The sequence below is a fragment of the Daucus carota genome, chromosome 2 (genome assembly GCF_001625215.2).
Source record: "Daucus carota subsp. sativus chromosome 2, DH1 v3.0, whole genome shotgun sequence".
NCBI classification, from domain to species: domain Eukaryota; kingdom Viridiplantae; phylum Streptophyta; class Magnoliopsida; order Apiales; family Apiaceae; genus Daucus; species Daucus carota.
The window spans coordinates 28992374-29005809 of record NC_030382.2 but is presented as its reverse complement, the minus strand read 5'-3'; the positions used below and the strand labels follow the sequence as shown (position 1 = coordinate 29005809).

General features: G+C 33.7%; 3 protein-coding genes across 3 annotated transcripts; 1 reads left to right on the top strand and 2 right to left on the bottom strand.

The window, feature by feature from the left end:
- Positions 1-4207: 4207 nt before the first annotated feature.
- Positions 4208-4804, bottom strand: LOC108209157 (auxin-responsive protein SAUR21-like). The gene has a single exon (XM_017379936.2). The coding sequence runs from the start codon at positions 4676-4678 to the stop codon at positions 4382-4384; it is 297 nt and encodes a 98-aa protein (XP_017235425.2). The 5' UTR covers positions 4679-4804; the 3' UTR covers positions 4208-4381.
- Positions 4805-5436: 632 nt separating this feature from the next.
- Positions 5437-6164, top strand: LOC108209162 (auxin-responsive protein SAUR21-like). The gene has a single exon (XM_017379940.2). It carries the CDS (start codon positions 5725-5727, stop codon positions 6010-6012), a length of 288 nt encoding a protein of 95 aa, XP_017235429.1. The 5' UTR covers positions 5437-5724; the 3' UTR covers positions 6013-6164.
- Positions 6165-8367: 2203 nt separating this feature from the next.
- Positions 8368-10094, bottom strand: LOC135150592 (auxin-responsive protein SAUR21-like). Its single transcript, XM_064087083.1, has 2 exons — positions 10010-10094; positions 8368-9482 (listed from the first exon to the last, which is right to left on the bottom strand). The coding sequence occupies exon 2, from the start codon at positions 8989-8991 to the stop codon at positions 8695-8697; it is 297 nt and encodes a 98-aa protein (XP_063943153.1). The 5' UTR covers positions 8992-9482; positions 10010-10094; the 3' UTR covers positions 8368-8694.
- Positions 10095-13436: the final 3342 nt, after the last annotated feature.

The following is a 13436-nucleotide window of genomic DNA, read 5'->3' as shown; positions in this document are numbered from 1 at the left end:
AAACTATCATTTAACCACTGATCTCCAATGCGATTTCGCAGCTTTGTCTTAACAAGATGCATTCCTGAAAATACTCTTTCCACGCTTGCTGTTGCCACTGGCAAGATCAAAGACAATGTTGGTAACTTGTATACCAGAGGATACACTTTGTCCCTTCCTAGTTCAACCATTTTTTTGGCAAGAGCGGTAATCCCTTTCAAATCAGAAAATTCAATACTTGACAGCATATCGGTTATATAATTCTGAAGTTGGTCATCAAGGGCCAGGAGTTCAATCGGAGAAAAGTCTTCAGGATAACACCCACCAAGTTGAATTAACTTTTGTTTATCAAAAGCAACAAACAAATCATCCGGGCACAAACAAGAAATGCAGAGAAGTAATGTAGTATTCACCTCATCAAAACGACTATTTAATTCTTGGAGTTGCATATCAATTATAGAATTCTCCAACCAATTTGAAAATTCTTTAAACCATTTTGGGTTGAATCTTCTGCATTTTTGTCCAAACTTTGTCAATGGAAATATATGATTGTCCGGTTGGCAAGGACCTTGAAGCATGTATCTTCTCCTGACTTCATCTTGTATATTAACATTATAATTTTCAATTGGAATCCTCAGCCCTGGATCAGACTCAAGTGTCGCTAAATTGATCACTCTGCTTTCATCTCTTATAATATTTTGAGAATTTTCAGCTACTACGGTTGGTGGCACTGGCACAGGCGGCACAACAGCTTCCGCTTCTGACTTCCTTTTATAAAATCTCTCCATTTCTGTTTAATAGAAGCATGACCAAATAATTACAAGAGATTTTAAAATTCTAAGATATCTACTGACTATTCTTGAAAAATATCCTAGAAGCCCAGAATGAGAACTATAACTACACAGTAAATTTTAATACAAGAAGATCATCGCTAATTCACTATTTAATCACAATTCACAATCCAAATATATAAACAACAATCCATCACTCTTTAGTCTTACAACACTTAAAACTCAACATATATACAACTACAAGAATACAAAGAAAATTAATGATGATGCAGAGAAGAGAAATTACCTGATAAAGGAATTGTTGAAGAAATATGAAAAGGAATCACCCCCTTGCCCGGATAAGTGATGATGCAGGTGTTATCGTTTGATTTTGGCTTTTGGGTTGTGGTTTGTGTAAAAGGAGCCGAAGAAGCTCTAGGGATTATATGTGATCAGCTGTGAAAAGTATGTACAGGAGTATACAACTTGGTAAAGTAAGTGGGTCCTACAAAAATTTTTTTTTTTTTTTTTTTAGAAAACTCTACGGGGGCACGTGTCCCCCCGGGCCCCCACGTGCCACCGCCACTGCTCTTACATATTAATGGAGATTTTTGACTGCTTATAATCAAGAAAAATCTTCTTTATCTACTAAGTTCCACACGGAGATGGTGAAGGCACGCGCGTGTGGGAGCACACAAAACTGCGAGACGGTGAAGGGCACACATGCGCGCCGCGCGTGGGAGCTCCGCATGAAGCAATGGCACACCTACGGCTTCACACCTTAGTAGTTAGTGCACTACGCTTGCATGTGATGTACTATAAAACCACCAAACTTTCATTATCAAATCAATATGGTATTCAAGTTGCTACAATTCAGGCAACCACATGACCCACTTCAAGCTAGCCATTTCAACTCAATTTATTTATGGATTACACTAAGAAAATGTCTTAGATCCAAACATGAAAGTTTAAGTCCTGTTAGCAAGGGACAGCCACCAACTATTAGTTTCCAGAAATTACATCAAAAACATATTTAAAAAATGCCTCAAACTTTCCATTTTTCAACAATCCCCATATATCCACACAAAATTGCATATCAGTCTTCATCATGCCTGGCTTTCAAAATTGGTATCCTTCCGGGTTAGAACCCTCATAAATCTCCTACTTCGGTGGCTTTCAGATATAGATGGATTGTTTCACCTTGAATATCTATTCGTTGGGTGTAACCACGCTCCATAGACGATGACAAGTCAAAGGTTATGGTGCTAATCTACGGTTTTGAGACATTAATGGTCGTGTCTCGATTATGTTCGTCGAATGCTTCAAGGAATAACCCTTTCATCTAATTGCGACCTCACAATTACATTCGCTTAGATGGGCATCTTCAGAGATTTTGTCTAATAACATGACCCCGTTCAGAGTTCTAAAAACTCTTGTTATACTTGCAGTTGTCACCACCCTTATAGCTTTTTATTACTCTATTAAATACACTTGGAGGATCTCCTCTAAGATGTATTCGGTTCCCGTTGCAGATGAATCATGATGAGTTATCAGTCCCAACCAAAACCTCGACTTAAGAATAACAACATGCTCATGGAGTAGCTATATTATCTTGAGTTCCAATAAACTCATAACTATATTCCGATCAAACAATAAACCCCTTATATACTTAAATCTAACTTGGGCATGTCTCTTTGTTTTAGCATTATACATGGCACTTCTGATATTGTCAATAATTGTACGTCTATCATACTTGTCCAGATATGTTATATAGTGAGACTTACAATGTGAATCTTTTAGGCATCAATTAATACACGAAATTATTCTTTCTTGTAGATTTTTTTGTATATTGGTTCTCATCTCAAATATATACGTTTAGTTCGCAAATTTTATTTTTCCTGTATGGTTAACAATACCAATCTTAGTCTGTTAACCTCTAAAATTTACTTTCCCAGTCCCTGAGATAGAATGTGAAATTGTTAGGGCAGTTTCGATTAACTTCTTATAAAATTTGTATATTAGGTATTTATTTTAATTTTTATTAGATTGGAAAACTTTGTAGTGAAATTACAAAATTTTAACTTAATTTATTGGGAAGCCGGAATACAATTGGATCCTCAAAAGGTTGATCATCACAAGGTCTTACGATAATTTTGATTGGGAAGTTCAATGACAAAAGGTTTCATTCTTGCGAAAGTACTCCCAGACGCGATACTTAACATGTTAGCTACAATACTGCATAGGTTGATATGCGCATCGTTAATATCTCGTAGGCTCAAGAGCAAAAGGAGTATTCATGATAATAAATGACTTATATAAATTAAACTATGCACAGTGGCACAACCAGAGAGGGCTAGGGGATGCTAAAGCTACCCATGACCTCAAAAAACGGTGGATATTTTTTTTTTAGCCTCTGCTAAATTACAGATGTCAACATAATTTTTTAAAATGTCGAATAAAGTACACCCGACGTTATCCTTCTATTTCCCTCTCTAGATTCACTCAGTGTTTTCGTGTTTACTCAATACTCTGACTTCTCACTTGCTTTTTAAATTTCAAGGTATGATAAATTGATTGATTATCCTTTTATTTTTATCACGTTTTGTGATTGACCTTCTTGATTCTTGGATAAATTGTTAGTCTTTAATATTTTTGTATCTTTTATGATTTTGTATAATGAAATTGTTAATTGGGGGATGCCCGAGAAATAGAGTTTAAAAGGTTCTCTCTAACACATATGTCGTCGTTTGATCCTGAAATTGATCTGGGAAGTCCTTACTAATTAGAATGATAATTTAGAGACTTCTTCGTTAATTCTGAATTATTGAATTGTGGTAGTCTAATTTGGTACTCTCGAATTACATTAAACTACCAGGAGAGTCATCATATTGCATTACTTTAAATCACCATTAGAGTCATGAAATTGCAGTTATTAGTTGTTGCTATGGCTAAATGTTCTCATGTAGTAAGTGATTTTTCTGGTCATCTTTGTCGTATTGTGAATTTGTTGATGATTCGTGTAAGAGAATGGATATGTTTCGACAAAGACATTATGAACTTACACTGAAATGTTTCGAAAGTGGTGAGATATTTTCTGGAAAAAAAGAAGAATAGAGAAACTTGTTTAACTCGAGCGGGAGATACACGGCGGGGGTCACATCATATAAAAATATTTAATCTCTTTTTGATGTGACCATCAGTAATAAAAGTGCTTAGGAATATAATTAAATATTTGAGCCACCCCAAGATTTTAGTTCTGGTTTCTCCACTGACTATGCAAGACATATATTTATTAATTAGTTAGAACTGTTCATAAATTTTAATTTTGATTTTTGAGCTAGCAACCCTGTGTCAGTGCTGATTTTTCAAGACGATTGCAAGATTCAGGTATGAAAGAGTAACTACAGAACCTGTAAATTTGTTGGTGATTTGGTTTAGGCATAAAGTTTATCGTCAAACACTTGGTGATATGCTTTATAGAAAATAACAAGTAAACATGAGCATAAGTGATGGTCAATATGTTCAAAAAGTTTGAGTATCAAATTATGCTTCCCCTACAAAATCTGTATGTTCTACAGTTTACACTCAGAAACTCAATAAATGAGATCGGAGGTGCTATACTATCTACAAGACTATAAGTTGTTCAGGCGCGAAGTGATTTCATTGAATGTGTCCACTGAGCAAGGAATTGTAAGACCTCCTTCCGGATGATTGAATCCAAATTCTTCCTCGGCTTGACTTAACAAATCTTGAAAGGCAGGCTCATTCAGGTATGAAATGGGTACCACAAATCGGCTTCTTTGCCTCTCCCCAATATAAACTGCCAAGCACCCCTTTGGAATTGTTGAAGATAGATCAGGATTTAATAAGAAAGATGAGCGGTTAAGAATTTGTTTGAGACTAGTAATACGAGGCATACGGATACCCATGACACTATAGATCTTTCAGAGAAGAGTTCAGGAAACTGAAGAAACACTAGGACTTGTATAGTTTTAAGGAAAAGACTTTGGACCAGTGTGTTTATGATGAATGTTAGTATCGCTTAATTATGTGTTTATATAGAACAATCAACAATTTGAATAGAACATCTCATCAAGTTGTACATTGAGCAGTGGGTAGGCATTAGACACTAGCACATGATTTTCTCTTTCACTAGCTACATGTATTAATGGCTGATAAGCGGACATCTTATGTGTTGGGAGACATAATGTCCTAGTAATAAATCACGACTCAATATGTAATCTTGGCCTGGAATACGTTTGTTGATGTCCTACAGTTATATGTGTATAAGTAAAATAAAAATTAAAGAAAAGGCATAAAAGCACTGCAGATTTAACATGGAGCACACAAAATCACTAGTATATAGCTAAAGACTCCTCCAAAGGATTTTATGTATTGGGTTTGTCTGCACTGATTATGGTGGGGTTGAAATAATAAGTGTTCATGTGACACTGCTTCTTCCAGCTCCAAGTGATATTTTCACATAATGCAGCATGACTTATGTGGGTCAAGAGAACACCATCACATGAGCATGAAACTTGCCTGTCCCACCTACAGCTATATATGACCAATAAAAGCATGAGATTTGATTTCTTGCCTATCGAACTTGACAGTTTCTAGCCATTATATGTATGTCGATGACCTTAGTATAAACTCTGTTATAGATAAGAAACAATCAGGTTAAGAATTGTTCAACACAATTAAGTAGTAGGACAAGATGTCACTCACAGACATAAGAGTCCTACGTACCCTTAGGCATAGCATGTGCTAATGCCTAATGCATCTGTGTCACTCAATCTGCAATTTGATCAACAGCTCAATACATTCTGTCCGTTCTATATAAACACTGTTGGAAACTTAGCAAAGTCATTTCAGAATTGAGTGTATTCTAGTGTCGAAGCTTCAATCTGCAGAGGTCCTTGTAATTGCATATCCCCAAAGTTTACTCTGAAAACTTTAATTTTTCATTAGCATCATGGGTATCCGCATGCCTCGTGTCACTAATCTCAAGCAAATTCTCAACCGGCAATTTTCCTCTACAAATCTTGATGGGAGTACATATGTCCCCAAGGGATGCATGGCAGTTTATGTTGGGGAGAACCAAAGAAGAAGATTTGTGGTTCCGGTCTCCTACTTAAATGAGCCTACATTCCAAGACCTGTTAAGTCAAGCTGAGGAAGAATTTGGGTTTACTCATCCGGAAGGTGGCCTCACAATTCCATGCAAAGAAGACACTTTCATTGATGTCTTAAACAGATTATGAAAGTTTATATGTCTGCAGATATGACATAGTTAAATTTTGTTAGATAGTGTACAAACTCTGTGAACTAGTCTAGGAATATTAATTCTGACTGAGACTTTCATGTAAACTTTTACATGTTTTGAGCATGCTGATGACTATACTATCAACCTTTGCTAGAGGTCTGTTTTGTTGGTTTAGTATGTTACAAATGTTTTAAGAGTTTTATTAAACAGAAACTGTGTCAATGAGGATAATTTTAATTAATATATCTTGCTAATATTGAATTGCTAACAATAAATCGAGTATCAATTACAGTAGAATACACAGAGGTATCAAAAAGTTCAATTTAAAATTTAAAAACAAACAAATACATTAAAATTTAAATTCTATAAATATAATAAACAATCAATTAGAAACATGATTTAAATTAAAAGCATGTGCCTCGTAGGGGTTTTTGTGCTGGTCTTAGTTTCTAATTTCACATTTAAACTTTGCCTCGCAGGGGCTTTTGTGCTAGTCTTAATTTTTAATGTCACATTAAAAGTTTGACCGTGTTCTTATATATTTCTGGTCTTCGGAGGAGTCTTTACCTTCTTTTTTCTCGGAACTTAGTTCTTCTTTTCCAGAATTTAATTTATTTCTTTTAACTCATACCGGATATTATCGGTTTTGGGGTGAGCGGATTTATTTTTAAGCATGCCAAGAAGACCGAGTTATATTAAGGGTTGTATTTTAACAATCTACCTGTCCCATTCTGATTTACTATTTGTTTTGTGAATATAAATATATGAAAACTTATATGAGGTGTTTCCTACCACACAAAATCCTAACAGTCCATTAATCTGTTTCTTCAATAAATTTGCCCTTCCTTTCATGGATATAACAACTTGTATCAGGTGTTTCCTACTACACAAAATTCACATCTAGGATAGGTGAATGAAAACACTATCACATGAGCACCTAACTACTGACCACAAATACCTTGCTTGCCAGGCAAAGTGGGGACTTTCCAGCCAAATTAATTGTACGTTGTTCATATCCGTATATATTACGTTATATTCTGTCGTATATCAGGTCCATATTTGTAGGACATGATGTCTCTCAGTAGAGATTCAAGTCCTAGCATTACTCTTAAATATGTGTGGCCTTTTAAAGAGAATAGCATGTGCTATTGCCTAATGCATCTGTTCCACTCAATCTACATTTTCATCAACCGCTCATTACTTGTTATTTCGATATAAAAACTGTGATCTCCTCAACCAAATTCATCTCAAAATCAAGTGTAATTAAGGGTCTAAGCCTACCATCTGCAGAAGTTCTTGGTTTCTCCATATCCGTTGAAGTTTCAATTTTTCTTGAGCATCATGGGTATTCGTGTGCCTCATATCACTAATCTCAAGCAAATTCTCAACAGACAATTTTCCTTAAAAAATCTTGATCGCAGTACAAATGTCCCCAAGGGATGTATAGCAGTTTATGTCGGGGAGAACCAAAGAAGAAGATTTGTCGTTCCGATCTCTTACTTAAATGAGCCTACGTTCCAAGACCTGTTAAGTCAAGCTGAGGAAGAATTTGGGTTCAGTCATCCAGAACGTGGCCTCACAATACCATGCAAAGAAGACACCTTCATTGATCTCTTGAACAGATTATGAGAGTTTATATATATTTTGTTAGATAGTGTACAATTTTGTAGACTAGTCCAGAAATTTTATATATGACTCTCATATAGATCTTTTTGGTAGAGCATTAACTGATACTTTGTAATTTGATTACATTAATTTCTACATGGATTTGATCTCTGCAATCAGTATGAAGTCATTATATATCTTTATAAGTACTTATTATTTGAAATATAGATAAGCAGCTTTATACATTCCATGTCTTTATAGTCTGAAGTGGCTTTTCCATGTAGAGAAGACATTCATTAACCGCACTTTAGTCTTGCACAGATATAAGAAACAAATAGCTATTATCTGGTACTAACAGTTTTGCATGGTTCTAGTTTATAATGTATACTAGTCAATCCCCCTCATTTGATAACCTAGGGAAAATTAGAGTAACCATCTCATTACACAGAAATATGATTTTTAGATACCAGTGAAGAATTTCTTTTGCTTAGTTAATTAATATCTATTTATTCATACATATTGCTATCCTGGAATTACCGAGATCTCTTTGGATGGATGTGAAGAACAAGTTTATATAATTTCACTCTAATAGTTGACAGACTCAACCCTCCAATTTCACTGTGCTGGTTTTTTGTTGGATGGATGTTTCATTCCTTTTTTTTTTTTCATTTTAGTATCTAGGGACTATATGTAAACCTGTCTGCATTCAACAATCATTGCATCTGAAATTTGCTGTTTTTATCAAGAACATCATATATAGGTTCTGGGTAGATAAGTTTAAGATATTTAAAAGTCCCTGCCTTCAGAGAATTAGCTTTAGGTCACATGCAAAAGTTACTGATTTGAGTATCAAACTTTTTCGTTCTATATTTTGATCTCTTTTTTCTGTCAGGCGTTCTATATATTGATCTAGATTTATAAGAATAAGCTATAATCTATCTACTATGGTAATTTTAGATCGGACAAAGTGGTGAGTTTCAAATTATGCGTTGCCAACAAAAATCTGATAAAAATCCCTATTCTACTATGTACATTTCAATGCTGTACTATCTACCAGTACACAAATGTTTTCTCACTATAATCTATCTAGGCGTGAAGTAAGGTGAATGAATGTGTCCACTGAGCAGGGAATAGTGAGGCCGCCTTCTGGTTGGCTGAACCCAAATTCTTCCTCAGCTTGATTTAACAAGTCTTGGAAGGCAGGATCATTCAGGTATGAAATGGGAACCACAAATCTTCTTCTTTGCTTCTCCCCAATATATACTGCCAAGCATCCCTTTGGAACTGTTGAAGTATAATCGGGACTTAACAAGAATGATGACTGGTTAAGGATTTTCTTGAGATTAGTAACACGAGGCATACGAATACCCATAATACTCCTAGATTGTTTAGAGAATATGGAGAAAGAAAAGAACTTGATAATGAAGACTTTAGATGATTGCGTTTGTGATGAATTTTACTAATGCCCCGTTGTGTATTTATATAGAAATATAGAAAATGTTGAACAGTTCATCAATTTGTACATCAAGTAGTGAGGAGGCATTAGACAATAGCACATGATTTTCTCTTTCAATTGCTACATAAATTTATGAGTGATAGAATGACTTCTCTGTCTGTTGCAAGACAGCATGCCCCTACTTATCAATCTCTACGCAAATCATCCACAATAGATTACAGAAAGTGACATTTTCTTGAAATGGACGCCTGATGTCCAACAATTTTCATAGAGGCATAATTTAGTTTTGTTGTCAATAATTTTATGGCGGGGTTCACAAATTAGGTCTTCATGTGACAATGTATTTTCCACCTACTAGATATCCAGCAACTTCTTTATATCCATAGACGTCGCTGCTAATTGTTTTGCTGTATATGCAAATAATACATGAAGAAATAGAAACCACTGGAAATAAGTTGACTGTCAGAAAAGATTTAATCAACATAATTCTTCTACAAAAAAATCCAAAAGAAAGTTAGTATATTGCTAATGCTTTCAATTTCTTCAGGAAGCCATACTTCTTACACACAATTAGATGCAAATGTTGATTTAATTGCTGGCATTTTGAAGCTAAATAATCCGGTCAAAGGATATAACTAGGAGATATAAATTGTTTATAAATTGACCACTTTTTATGCATCTTCGCGATGGAAATACAGGAGATTTGTTTGCTGAAATGGCTATTGTTGAAAATGTTTTTGATACCATTTCATAAATAATGCTCAATAATGAATACAATCTGACAATTATAACTACAACGTTTTCTTTCTAATATCATTTCTTGAGTCAAGCTCAATAAACAAGACAAGCTGACATAACATAAATGAAATAATGCATGTGCTGCAGATTTAACTTAAAGCAAACAGAATCGTAACTTGAAGCATTATTGTTATACCTTGCCAAGTATCTTCTGCAGGTCGATGCTTGATCAATTTCGGTCTCAGAGTAAATATGATCACAGAAATAATAAGGTTTATATAGAAGGTTTATATAGAAGGTTTATATACAAATACCTATGTTTATATAGAAGGTTTTTTGAACACTGAAAATGAAATAATAAGTCAGTAGCACATGGTGATGTCCTACAAATACAGAATGTATAGCAAGGTTGGAGAAGTTTGGGATATGTGTCTCTGCTTACCAAGACACAACTTGCCCTACAAATACCAAGGATGATCAAAATTTTTAGTTGTCTGATAGCTCTGCCTTTAATAGTTAGGTGTCCAGTTATTTGAGTTTTTAACATAATCAAACATAAAATCAACCTTCTAATCCTTGTCTGAAGCATGTATTTAGTGGTACCGAGACAGAGAAACTGCCTCTCAAGTGTTGATCAGCAAAAAGCTTCATCATCCTCTAGTGCCTAAAAGTTAAATATTTTTCAATCAACAATTGCACACTGTTTTGGGAGAAGAGAAATCCCGTCACATAGCACTTTCAGCGCATTAAGGGAGCGGAAAATATTAAGATAAAGCTTATTTGATTTTCATTAGTGTGATTCAAGTTTGTTAGAGAGAGAATGAACAGAATGAAACTGTTAAAATTGACTTGTTGCTCCATCAGCTGTATTTACAATCAAATAGAATATTCCTGTAACTACTCTAAATAAAAATGTAGCTGGAAGCGTCTAGAACATTTATTTACAATACATGTACATAGATCAATACCCCCTTCAAGCTAGGCATCAAAGAGGATCAAATTGAAGACCAAGCTTGATACTAAGAAACTTGTGATGAGCAGCATCCAGTGGCTTTGTCAGTATATCAGCTAGCTCAATGAAAGTACTAATATGTGAAATTCGAATGAACTCAGAATCAACATAATCTAGAATAAAATGACAGTTAATCTTCAAATGTTTAGTTCTTTCTTGGAAGATTTGCTTCTTTGCAATGTGGTGAGCTGAAGTGTTATCACAATAAAGATCAATTGGCAAAGGAATTTGATCACAAAGATCCCTTAAAAAACCTTTAAGATAAATCAACTTAGAAGTTGTATAGCTCATACTTATATACTCAGCTTCTGTACTACTTTTAGATACTTTTTTTGCTTCTTAATTTTCCAAGAAACTAAGGAAGAACCCCGGAAAATAGCATACCCAGACAAGGATTTTGCAGAAAATGAACAAGTTCCCTAGTCTGCATCTAAATATGCAGTTAATTGCAGAGGAGTATTAGCTTTGTAAAACACACCAACATTCAATGAAATTTTCAAGTTATTTTAAGACATGAAGAGCAACATCATAATGTGGCTGATGAGCTGGTTCTTGGTGAAACTAATTAAAAAAGTTGTTGAACAACATATGAAATATCAAACCTACTTGAGTTCAAATAGTGCAATTTTTCGATAAATCTTCTATACACTTCTGGGTCAGGCAACTTTGAAACATCCTTTGTACTTGGATGCAAGCCTTTTAATAATGGAAAAGCAGCTGGTGTACAATCAGCCAAAGTGAGTATTAGCTACTCCCTCTCCGTCCCGCTCAATAGTATAAATGGGTACGGACGCGGCATGGATTTTAATTCTTCAATAGTATAGTCTGTAAATTATTTTTAAGATTTTCTTTTTTGTATATATTTTTATAAAAAAAAGAAAATTTTAAAAATAAGTTGTGGAACTACGTTATATAAGAACCTTAAAAAACGTGTCAAGCAGTGAAAAAAAACGTATACAATTGACTGGGAAATTCTGGCTTCAATTCTAACAACCTCAATGCTAAGGAAATACTTCAAATCAAGCCGACTTTTAATGGTAAATTTTTTACTCAATAAGAATTTGATAGATTATTTAGTTAGTCCGGGTACGTGAAAGCCAAAGATATCATATTTTAAAGTTTTTTTAGAAGAAAATCATTTTTTAAGTAGATGGTAAAAAATACCACTCTTATAGTCTCATATGCTTTTTTAAAATGAGTATCCCCATATATTCATTATCAAAATGGATGTCCCATATAAATTAACTTTTTAATTTTTAGAAAGACCGACACGCATTTTTACAGTAGGTTATCACAATACTCACTCTCAGAACTATAACCTTCTTAAAATTCTATTTTTCATTATCCAAAATATTTAATCATATACAGAACCGCACAACTAACCACACATATATGTTACCGTTTATTTAACACACAATACTACCATCTATATTATCAATTATCCATAAAAAAATTATAAACATCAAATATTGTAATTAATCGGTCACTCATTCTCAAAAAGATAAATAGAGTAATATTCTTGATCATTAATTTTAAAAGTGATGTATAAAAATCATGGTATTTTGATATTTTATCTTTAGCTCCTCAATTAGTTTTAAGGTAGAAAATGACTACTATTGAATGTGTTGACCCTGTTTATCATAATTTTATACAATAATACCTCAAATATCAGGTCTAAAAAAAATATGGATCCAAAATCACTTTATAACATTACACGTCTAACATTTATAACTTTTTTTAAGACATTGCACAATATAGAGTTTAACCTTTTTTTTCCCCAAGCTCACAAGAAAAACGACTAAAATCCTCAAAAAAACTTAACATAATATACTCTCTCCGTCTCAAAATGAGTGTCGTTTTGATTTTTTTCACGTAATTTGAGGTGGGAAAAAAATATACTTACACAAATCATTTTTCAAAATTTCTTTTTCAGAATAAAGCTTTAACATCTATATTTTTATTCAGAAAAAGAAAATTTGAAAAATGATTTGTGAAAGTATGTTTTTTTTATACCAAAAAATTAAAGCGTCACTTATTTTGAGATAAAAGGAGTAACGTTTAGTCGTTAAAAGCACAAATCCATATACATCATTATGTGTCTTGGCTTGGTATTAGATATTGAGGATATTTAACAATTTATGATATGCGGTGCCTTTTCTCCTACTTTTAAGCATCGGCAACCAGGCTCCATCCCTACAGAGTTTCTTCCTTTGTTGAGTTCTTCTTAGGCCATCATCTGCCGTAGTTGTGATCTAAAAATCCAAAATTGGATCACTGACTGATCCAAAATTCTAACCAACTCCAATAGCGTGATCCAAATTACATTTTGTATATTATATTACATAAATTTTATAATAAACTATATAAACTTAAATTTAATGTTTAAATTATATACTTAATTGCTAATATTATTAAACAAAATAAGATTTTTTTGTTGATTTTATACAAAAGAGAAACAACTATTAATATTTTGAATTAATAAACAAATTACATTAATGCATGTAGTCTCTATATCTTGGACTACATTTTTACTCCAAAAGTGTGATGGTTCGATAACAATTACAAAATGTGATTTGAGTACTCCAAATGCACGTTCAACAACTCAAAATCA